The sequence below is a fragment of the Fringilla coelebs genome (genome assembly GCF_963513975.1).
Source record: "Fringilla coelebs genome assembly, chromosome: 3".
NCBI lineage: Eukaryota > Metazoa > Chordata > Aves > Passeriformes > Fringillidae > Fringilla > Fringilla coelebs.
The window spans coordinates 85,494,833-85,506,184 of NC_140030.1; the positions used below are offsets into that span (position 1 = coordinate 85,494,833).

At 44.1% G+C, this 11,352-nt stretch overlaps 1 protein-coding gene across 3 annotated transcripts in view; it reads right to left on the reverse strand.

Annotated features, from left to right (window-relative positions):
* Nucleotides 1-10,395, reverse strand: part of MOCS1 (molybdenum cofactor synthesis 1) — a 29,758-nt gene extending 19,363 nt beyond the window's left edge. For all 3 annotated transcript variants that reach the window (XM_084202436.1, XM_084202435.1, XM_084202437.1), the window contains exons 1-3: nucleotides 10,269-10,395; nucleotides 2,468-2,600; nucleotides 1,676-1,843 (exon numbers count right to left, since the gene is read on the reverse strand). In XM_084202436.1, the coding sequence (XP_084058562.1) occupies nucleotides 1,676-1,843; nucleotides 2,468-2,600; nucleotides 10,269-10,385 (418 nt within the window). In that variant the 5' untranslated portion in view covers nucleotides 10,386-10,395. The remainder of the gene's footprint in view (nucleotides 1-1,675; nucleotides 1,844-2,467; nucleotides 2,601-10,268) is intronic.
* Nucleotides 10,396-11,352: the final 957 nt, after the last annotated feature.

Genomic DNA, 11,352 nt, shown 5'->3' on the forward strand with positions numbered 1-11,352 from the left:
CTTGACATCCCTTACCTTCACCCCAAGAGCACTATTGTTATCCATTAAAATGATCACTATGAACCTGTCAAAGTTCAGCTGTGAACAGGAACACAGGCAGAATAATGAAAATCCAGTGGTTCAAAAAGATCCATTTCTTCCTTTCAGGCACAAAAATAAACCTTTGAGAATTCTATAACTGAAGTAGACCAAAACAAAAAGATGTCTGTCCTTCCAGTACCAGTACTTCTGGATTGCAGCAATACAATAATGATTTTGCAGTGACCTGACTACTCCACTTAGACTATGACCATCATAAGAGCTGTGTTAAGTCATCAGCTACCACTGATAAATAAAAAAGGTGCCTACAATACACTAAGAAAGAAAACTCTGCACTGAACTGATGACATGGTTGGTTTCAACTCATTTTCATGCCAATAATAGGTGCTGAACTGCAAAACTTTATTGTATTTTAAATTGCAACCTAATTTATAAATCTATTTCCCTTTTACAGGAGCCAATAATTATACCTATTATCATTGGAAATAATCTATTATCTTGAAAGAAACATGTCTCTTGAAAGGCATATAGCTTCTTCAGGACTAAAACCATCCCAAACCCATCATGCATGGGCAAAATGTTCTAGACAATGATATTTCAGAATTCTAAAAAGTTAGTGCAATTTCAGAATTCACAAAGTTCAAGAAGACACACCCCAGCTCATTCCAGTCACACCTTTTCCAGCTATGAACAGGTCAGTTCTACAAACTACAACAGCTCTGCTGCTTCCTTTAGAAGGTAATTTTCTTTCGAAAAGGTCTTCCATCCAAACCCTGAATAAAACTGAGCAGAGGCAGAGAACATTTTCTGCATAAAAGCTCACTGCATTGGTAGGCAATTTTTCTTCTTTCAAGACCTTCTTCTTCCACATAAACCTTTTCTTATCTTCAGTACTTAGAAGAGTGGATGCCCAGAAATAGACAAGTTCAGTTGTCTACAATACACCAAAGTGCATCCACCTACACAGCCTTAATCTAATTCATTGCCACTACACAAATCTACTTCAACATATGAGACTTTGGAGAGAGAAAAAAGCACCTGACTCAAGAAAAAAATCCAGGCAGTGTCATTTAACACAATACCAATCAAAGCAAACAGACTTCTAAAATTTACCCAGTAATTTACCTTCCATTGAAGTAACAGTCTTCATCAATAAGTCTAAAACCAGGTTTTACCGCCCTTCCTTATTAAACACAAGCAAGTGACATCTGTTATGAAGGTAGTAAAACAAAACTAACAAAAAAACACACTCCTAAAAAATCAAAGAGAAAGCTTCTTTTGTTTGTAAGCACATATCAGTTGTTCGTCTTCACTGAGGACCTGATCGTATAAGTTCTTGATTTTTCACCGTCAGGCTGCACTATTGCAAGCTACTGTAGTAGATGCTGAATATAAAAACAATGCTAAGTTCAGCTGGTATAATACAAAGACACCTAAGCTCCATCCAAGCAACAGAGTAGAACTGGAAATTTTCTGAAAAGCACCTTGCATTTCCCAATGTTGGGAAATACACCACAGTAACTGTGCAATTACTCTTCCAGTTGCCAGACTGTGTCAGTGGATACCTGTAAGAGCAATTCTTGCGTCAACACGTACCAAGTCACTCTGAAACACTCTGTACTGATTTGGAACTCACCAACAATCTCCACCACATCGGGACGGATAAGTGGCTCTCCACCTGTCAGTCGGATCTTGTCCACACCTTCTTTCACAAACAGTCTGGCTAAGGTGATTATCTCCTGGGCAGTTAGTAGCTCTGATTTTGGAGTCAGCTGAACACCTTCCTCAGGCATACAGTACTGACCTGAAACAAAGGTTACAGAAATACATGAGGCAAAAAATGACCTGCAACAATTAATCTAATATTGATGGGCAAAATGCACCAAGGACAGTTGTCTTTAATGGATGCCAAATGACACCAACTGTGCAACAATTTTACAATCTTCTAACAATTTCCTGGCTTACTTCAGAGGAAAACCCAAGACTGATTTGATGTACCTCAAAATTACAATGGATACACTCTGAAGAAAAAGATGACCTCACTTATATCTAAACTGCATTCAAACAGAGACATCAAGTTGAAGGCACAAGCACTGGGACATCACCAGCCTTTGCAGATGTAATTGTGGGAATGCCTATGAGCTCTCCTGCTTTTGGAGACTTTGGACACACAAGCATCATTATCTAAACCACACCAAGTCTGATAATAGATCTGTCACTTCCACCTGTCTCTGGCAGATCCCTAGGCTTGCTCCAGGTTTCCCATCCCACCAGTAGCTCAGCCCCAATTAGTCTCTGTCATTTATTGTTACTTTGTGAAGATAAGAAATAGCACAGGGCCAACACTGTAATAATACCCTAACCCAAACCTTGGCTTTTGTACAATATGTGCAGAGGAGTTTTGTGCAAGGAAAGAGCAGACACTTACATCTGAGGTTGCACTTCTCAGTCAACGAAATTCGCAAGTAATTGTGCTGCCTCCCAAAGCTGTCTGTCAAAAAAGCAGAGAATGGAGCAGCATGTTCTAGTACAAAGCGTTCTCTTCCTGAGCTTTGTAATTCCTGTAACAGAAACAAGCAAGTGTTAAATATTTGAATAGTTACCCTGTCAACTTGCTGTATAAATATCAACTTTGAACTCAACTGATAATTATTATTCCATTCTTCCCCACTCAGCTGCTCAGGGAAAACTATTGTCAAAAGTGGCCATTTATTAAGTTTCACACCCTACCTTAATCCATTTCTACAATTTTCCCTGTCTTTGCCATAGGTGCTTCAGGCTTTTTTTGTGCAGAATAGAAGATGGTCTTATTCAACTGCCTGTCTCTTCCCAGAATCAATGATCCAGGATCACCTACGTTCACTACAGCCCTTGGGTAAATGAAATTATAGAGAAGGGGCCCTTCCTGCACTTCAGGACAAGAGAACCTGAAGTTGATGAAACACTGCATCTCTGCTTGTGTTCCTACCATATCCCATGTGCAATATTAACATCTTTTTAACAGCAAAACCGAATTATTGCTATATACAATTATGTTTCATGACACCTGTCTTCATTTCCAACAAAGACTTCCTGCCTAAAACCATATAACAGAATACCTCCAAAAGGCTTGTCTCAGTTAAAAGATGACAAATAATGCAGGGCACAGTGGAACTGGAAGAGAAGTGCGTGATTCTGAACACTGTTCAAAAGGAATAAAAATTATCAGAATTTAAAAAATTTCTTTATTAACTGTCATGGAGTGAATATTACAAGTGATTTCTACTTAAAATTTTGGGGTTTTTTTAAACATGATGTAATACATTCTAGAGCAGCATGATTTTTAGGAAGTATGTGTATTTGCCCTCTAGAATGAGGACGTAAGAAGATGAGGAGCTGCTGGAGCAAGACCAGATGCAGCCACAAAGCTGCTCAGATGGCTGAGCTCCTCTCCTAAGAAAAAAAGGCGGAGAGAACTGGATCTGTTCAGCCTGAGGAGGAGATGGCTTTGGGGAGACATTATCACTTTCCAGTACCTAAAGGGGACTACAGGAGAGCTGGAGGGGGACTTCTTACAAGGGTATGTATTGATAGAACAAAAAATTGAAAAAGAGTAGATTTAGATATTAGGAAGAAATTCTTTACTGTCAGGGTGGTGAGGCACTGGAACACGCTTACCAGAGAAGCTGAGGATGCCCATCCCTGGAAGTGTTGGATGGGCTTTGAGCAAGCTGGTCTAGTGCAAGGCATCCCATGGGAGGGGGTTGGAACTAGATGATTTTAAAGGCCCCTTCCAACCCAAACAATTCTAGGCTCCTATGACCACATTAGGTATCAAATATCCCAAACAGTAGCTGCAAACAAATACAGTTCAGTTTATACCAAGTAACTTAAAAATATCAGTACCATCAATGCCAGAAAGGTTAATTATAGAAAGGTCTAAATGCAGGGAGTCTTATTGTTTTTAGCCCATGACTTTCCAATTACAATGTTATAGCTCTCTTTCTCTATACCTGTAAAGCACAGCTGAAACCACTCTGCTACTTTTGGAAAATATTTTGGTACCTCAAGTGAAACTTACAGTAACTGAATAAACTCTTATCACAGTACTGCAGAAAAGCAAGAGTTTACCAACATACTTTTATCAGCTGGTGGATACTTGCTTCAGGCACTATATACAAACATCCAAAAGCAACATAATTCAAACTCTGCTAAGTATTTTCATCTACTACATCAGAGTTAAATTAACATTTTATAGGAGGTCAATTTGGTAAGTCATGAATGAAGTCAGCTGCCTAACATCACTAAATAAACCAGAGAAAACAAAATAATTAAGGGAACCACCTTCACTGGGTCCTCGTTAGTTAACCACATACAGACATTTAACTGTCAGTGAATTTCACATCTAGTGAAAAGGCACATACAAAACCATTTCCTGTATACATGGTGTGCACAAAGTTTGCGTGTACGAGCATGTGTGAATCAGCTGCAGAACTATGCCTCAAGTTAAAATCATGATGACTAGTCTCAATAGGCTGCAGCAGGCAAAGGATTAAATAAAGTTCTGACATAAATTAAAAATGCAGAATTAGAAACCAAACAAAATGACACATTAGTGGGTATTTAAACTGCTCACCTAAGCAAAAGTCATGACTGTCATGCAGTGAAAAACAGACGTGAAATCTCCAGACATACCAAAATCAGAATGCATGGGATGTTGCCAAGGAACCGGGCAGGAACACACATAGCCACAGCCATCAGCTCCCTGGCTCTGGTTATCACTAGTAAACAAAGGAGCTAATCCTGCACAGGATTTCCCTACAGCCCTTGCAAGAAATCTAGAAATGGCCAGCTAAAATGCTGAACCACCCAGGTATGCTTCCTCAAAACTTATTGTGAAAACATTTGAAAGAAACATTTATGTGTGAGTGCAAGCCATAGAGGACCCTCAGTGATCAAATCAGCCAGACAGCAAAGGTTATCTGGGGAGAGACCCAACCAGCAACCAGCAGCCACATCAATTTTGTTTCCAGCTGTGCTAACACCAGGCTCCTGCTAAAGTTACAAGCAGGAGTAGTCATTCTTGGCAGGACAATCTTTTCCCTAACCTTTAAACAATCCACTATACTTGATCCAAACAGCTTTGTGGTAAGATAAGAAGACCTTACTCTAAGAATATCCACAGCAGTGAGGAGCTAGAGGAGACAAGGGAGATACAAAGTGGCTCTTTCAAAGCCCAGAAAACATCTGTTTACCCCTGATAAAACTGTACTAGTAGTTTCCACGGAATTGCTTTTCAGCCGGAAGAAAGCAATGGCTTTCAGTTTCAGGGGCTGCAAAGCAGAGGCATATGGGGTGCAAGGCCAGCCCTGCCAAGCCTTGACCTTCCCTTCCCGACAGCATCAGAAGTGTAATTGGCAACCACTCTGCAGCCACACCCACTGCTCACACATTTCACCTCCCCTTCCCGCAGCATTCGGAACAAGTCATCTGGTTTTTAAACTCCCCAGAAAAATGCTCCAGCCTAGGGGTGTGTGGGTAGTGGTAGAGCTCTGCACAGCTTTAGGTTACCAAAAAAATCCTACACTGGGAATCCCTTGGTTTGACAGAAATTCTGGCTCTGTCCCACTTATTGTAAGTGAGTGTATCTCCAAAAACAAGCCAGATTAACTCAAAGAGCCCAGGTAAATACCCAGACTTCATTTCTTCATCTTCCTCAGTCAGAAAATTCAATCCTGAACAAACTAAATCTAAAGATATTTTAAATCTCCCAAACTCAGAAAAAGACAACACAAAAAAGTGTTTTTTTTTTTTTCCTTGAAAACTATGCTGCTTTCTTGCCTGGCTGGATATCTGATGTTCTCCTATTATTTTGGAAAGGTATTCACATTTGAGAAGGAAAACACTCCCAGGTTTATTAAAATTATCTGAGCCCTTCTAGTGGGCACCCTCCTCCCCTGTTTCTTTCCCACCAATGCTTTTTTCATCTTTTTCAGGATTGGGCTTCCTTACCACTCCTCTTGAAGAGAGAACAGTACAAACCTCCCATCTCCCAGTTTTAGAGAGTGCATTACAGGCAGGGAAAGAAGGGAAAAGCTGTCCTTCAGGGAAGAAAGGCAGGGGCAAGTGAGGGACACTTTAATGCTTTTATGCAATGAAAGACAAAACTGCATACTTTCAAAGACAGTAAAATGGTTAACATAATTTCCTGTTTTCAGGAAAGAGCCCCCACTGGAGTGGGACACAGGAGACCAGTTCTCTTGCTGGTCTGTAATCCATCTGCATGGCTGCTATAGGTAAGGTAGCTAAAGGAAGAGGAATAACACTGCCCTTCATTACTCTAAAGCGAACTGTAAAGAAGCAGCATTAAAAGAACAGGCACTCAGCAAAGACTGGTCTCAAGAAATTTAGAAGTTTCCACTGGAAATAACTAACTCTTGCTGCAAAGTAGTGGGTTTTAAAACAGGGGAAAGAAAAATGTTTTACACAGCTACTAGAATTTATTGCCATCATTTTCTTGCTGTGTATGTGTATGGATTTGTCTGGGAGGGAGAATGACAGAAGATGGAATTTTTAAACTATTCAGTTTCTGACGAATTAGATTTCAGCACAGAGGAATTAGGAGATACCATAAGCCATAATAGCTGATACCCATCAGCTTGAACTCCAGCACAGGTGGATCCTGTACTACCAAAACTGCTACTGTGCCCAGCACCAGCTCATATTTTTATCAATACCACAGAAAAGGCCAATTATCAGAGATGAAAACTCAGCTGCCTTCTTGGTAACTCAGGACAAGGATGAAACATTCCCTCAGGTTGTTGTGTAAGTAGGATTCTCCGAAGGGGAAGAATAGGTTGAGGTTGAACCTCGTCACTTGCAGCCTTTGTGAGAGTTACTGGAACAGGAAGAAAGCAAAAGCCTGCTACAGTTCCCAGGCTACAGGAAAAAGGTTATTCAGTTTCCTGAAGTAGGAAAAGGTAGATGGCTGCTGGCATTTTAACATATCAATGCCCAATTAGATAACTTTTTCACTCAAAAGGGATGTCTATAACCCACAAGTCCCCACTCCCTTTTCTCCATAGTTGACAGGAGACACTTCTGCACATGGGAGGAGTATGCCCTGTCACACACTGTACTTTGTCTGATCCATGGAAAAAACAGGTTCATTCTCTGGGCTGTCAATCCCATGTTCTATACTAGTACTGAAAGAATGAGAGTTTAGATGACTGCACCTAGCAGCTACGTTTTGACAAGCTGTCAACCTTTCAGACCTGACAAGTCACCTGTGATTTCCAGGAGAACTATTTTAACAATGCAGCAAAATTGGAAGCTGTCAGCAGAGGTATCAATAACTACCAGGAACACCAGAAACTGACAGATGCTAGAAAGGCTCAGTTAAACACAAGAGGGCAGACAGAATTCTTACCTACTAATCAAGCTGAAGATCAAGTACTATCCTTGCTCTACTCTTCCACCTTCACTTCATCCCCAGTGATATTTGTGCACTATAAAGCTTGCAAAGACTTCTGCACAGGCCTCAGGGACTACCACAACCTGTGTACCCATGACACTGTTAGTGCTGCTCCCGCATCCACCGGCTCTGCAAGCTCCTGCAATCCCGCTGGGTTTGTGCACAGCACTGCTGTCCCAGTGTAGCACCTAACACTGCTGCAGTGTCACAGACACAGCTCAGCAAGAGCTCTTCTCTTTCATGCCTCACCTTTAGCATCTTAGTCTGGAGGGAAGTGGTGACATAATGTCCTTGGTTCAACCTGGAAATCAGACAACCGCAGAGGCTGAAATGGGTCTAAGTAGGCCAAGTGCCAGAATGAGGTCTGAGCTAAGAAGTCCAAGACAAATGTTTTTGTGAGGGCTCAGCAGCTGCTGCCCAACAGCTGACCCCAAACAGCAGGCTACACTTGTGGGTACTGGCACGGAGAGCACTGCCCAGGGACTGCCACTGGCTACCCACAAAACAGCAACAGCACACAGAGCATTTCAGACACGACTGGCCGAGAATTAGGGCCACGTGAGGTCGTTCTGGGCAAGCTGGACTCTCCACTTTATCCCACCACTGAAGGCTTCATTGTGGCCACAGAAATTTTCAGGTGGTTATGTTTGTATTACAGGATGTATTACAAGGGCAAATGAAGAAAGATGAAGTGAAACTTTGTATCAAGACCATTACTGGACATGATACATCTAGAGCAGAATTTTAAAAAAATATGCTGATTTTCAGTTCTGTAGTAGAAATAGGTCATCCTATCTGATCATTTTAGTTCAATAATAGAATCTGGATATATATTATCACGGGTAAAAGATGGCAGGATGGCATCAAACTTCATTAACTGTGAAGTAGTCAAGAAAAATCCAAAGAAACACTCGCACACAACAGAACAACTGTGAAAACGCTGCATTCAGAGAGCTTGTAGCTTCATGTCTTGTCTAGTCTTAGAAAAAGGAACTCCACTCTGTGCACACCTCCGAGACTGATAACTGTATCTCAAAAACCAATATTCAAACAAGTAAATTGCTCACCTCACCACTGGTACAGCAGTTGTACTGACCCCACTGTTTGCAACCCAACCAAAAAACTTTGAAAGGATGGCCTTGGACACAGCCTCCCAACTGTCTCTTGAACTGCCTGAGTTACACAATTCTTCCTTCCATGCCTGGAATGACAATTTTAAAGGGGACTGAAATATAGTCTACTGCTCTCTTCTCTCCTTTGCACACACCTCCTCCCCAAAAACCTCAGGAAAATAAACAGAACCCATGAATACTTGCAGCTCCAGCACAGAAAACAGTCAAGCAGTATTCACAACTGTTCTGAATGTTTGAATATTCTCTCATTTGAAAGCACATTTCACTGTTCCCTATGGCTGTAACGCTAATTACTTCTCTCTACAGATGAATCCCAGGAGAAACTGAGAACAGAAAGGAGCAATGAGTGTATTATCACTGTATAGTTGCTAAGTCTGCAGCGCCTTTGTTTTTTACACTAGCTCACTTCTCAAGCCCTGCAGGATATGAGCCAGTGCCCTGGCACACTTCTAATATTTACTATACCACAAATGCATATCCCCCAGCCCATTCTTCCAGCTACCCTGCCTTTTTGCCCCTAAGGGAGGTAGGGCTTTCAGATGGATGTTGTAATCAAGCTCCCTTGAAACTATTCCTGAATGTTTGGTACAGCTACCTGACGTAAAGAAAGTAGTGAAAAGTAATTCTGATCAGAATTTATAAAAATGTTTATGGCCTAGGAAAAGAACCAAACAAAACAAATTCAATAACCTTTCTAGTTTTCAGAGTCAAGTAAGCACTCAACAAAGCAGTGCACGAGTCCATTTGGTTTCCTGTAAATAAGTAAGTGGCAGTGAATGCATTCAATTCTGGCGACACAGAGTCTGTCACTAGTAGCTTTAGCTTATTTTATGTTTGTTAAAGCCAGCCATGCAATTGCAAGTAACTCAATAAATCATGTTCCAGCTGGGATTGCTCTGTGTGCCATGCCCTATTTCTGCTAGACAGTTACAGGACCTTGCCTTTCTGTGTAGCTTTTTCTTCTGAAAAACAAGAGACACCAAGAGACCGAATCCACCCGAAGGACGAAAAGTAAAACCGGGAGAAGCCGTATCAGGGCAACTCCTGAGTTGACTTCACGCCAGTACCAAAACAAACAGGTTCAGTGCGAAGTTCGCAAGACCATCGGAGCACAACCACCGAAAGCTGCCAAACCACTCAGGTTTTGACCCAGGCCGATCAAAGAGTGTTGTGTAATCTCTCACTTGGCTGGGCAGGAGCACAGGACCGGCTCGGTCCATGAGACCGGGTGTCCCTCGTACTTCCAAAGTAAGGGTGACATTTCAACAAATTAAGCATACAGACCATTATGTATTACTACATGTTTTGTTGACTCTTCCCTCCCACCCAAACACAAGCAGGTCATGTTCACCGCACAAACCACCGGTCGGTCCGGGATACATTGCAAAATTCTATGGACAGTTTGCATTTCTCGGGAACGCAGCCCCCGCCCGCGGTGCCCAAGCCCCTGGTCACCCCGCCGGGCGCTGCCACGGTTACCAGCGCGCCCCTCCACGAAACACATCTTCCTAGGGACGAGGCACCTGCCCGGCACTCAAACTCCCAAACGCGACCATCAGTGGCACGGCACGGCACGGCTCACCTGCCCCGCGCCCCCCGCCCGCAGCGCGGCCCCCCGGGCCGGACCCCCGGGCCCGCCTCACCTGCGCGGCGGCCGAGGCGGCCCTGGCGCGCGCCCCGCTGCTGCAGGCGCGGCGCGAGGCCGCCCCGCGCGCCCCCCGCAGGAGCCGCCCCCACGCTGCCGCCGCCGCCGCCGCCATGCGGCTCCCCTGCCCCAGCGCGCGGGGGGCGCCGCCGCCAGCCCCGCGCCGTCACGCGGGGAGGGCGGGGGGAGGCAGCCAATCGGAGCGGCGGCCGGCGGCCGGTGCCGTGCTGCACGCCGGGAGTTGTAGTTCGCTCCCCTCAGGCGAGCTGGCCGAGGGAAGGAGGGTGGTTTCCCGCAAGGTCCCTCGGCACCGCTGTGTACTCCTGGGGCAGAGGTATCGGGCAATTCAAGTCTAACTCTTAGTACTGCATAGACTCATCCCCAACAGTCACCCCATGTGCCCAAGAGTACTTGCCTCTAGAATTCAGACGGGCTTGGTGCCATGACCACTTCACTGGGGAGGCTGTTCCAGGGCCCAACAACCCTCTGGGTGAAGAACCTTTTCCTAATATCCAGCCTAAACCTCCACTGACACAGCTTGATGCCATTCCCTCCAGTTCTGTCACTGGTCACCAGAGAAGAGATCAGCGTCAGCCCTGCTTCCCTGTCTCCCCTCACATGGAAGGTGATGAGGTCTCCCCTCAACCTCCTCCAGGCTGGTCAGACCAAGTGGCCTCAGCCACTCGTCATACCGTTTCCCCTCAAAGGCCTGTCACCATCTTTGGCAGTTTCACTTCCCTGAATTCTTCTAGGAATGCAAAACCAGCATACCATCTTTGTTGGTGACTCAAGCCCCATGTCCCTCAGCAGCAAGAGCAAGACCTGCAGACAGCCTTTGCTCTCTGCCTTTCCTCACCCTCACCTCAGCCCTCCAAAAGCCAGGTGTGGAGCCTGAGCTCTGACTGCTGCCTGCCTTCAAGGGAAATGCATGCATTGAAGGACATGAACATGAGATAGGTACCCCAGCAAGGCTGCCCGAGGATGGAAATCATGAATATCATTAGTTGGGGAACATTTTTGGTGGAAACAACTCCTCTAGTCAGTACTAGTCTCAAGTAAAATCTGTACAACCTTGTCAGAAG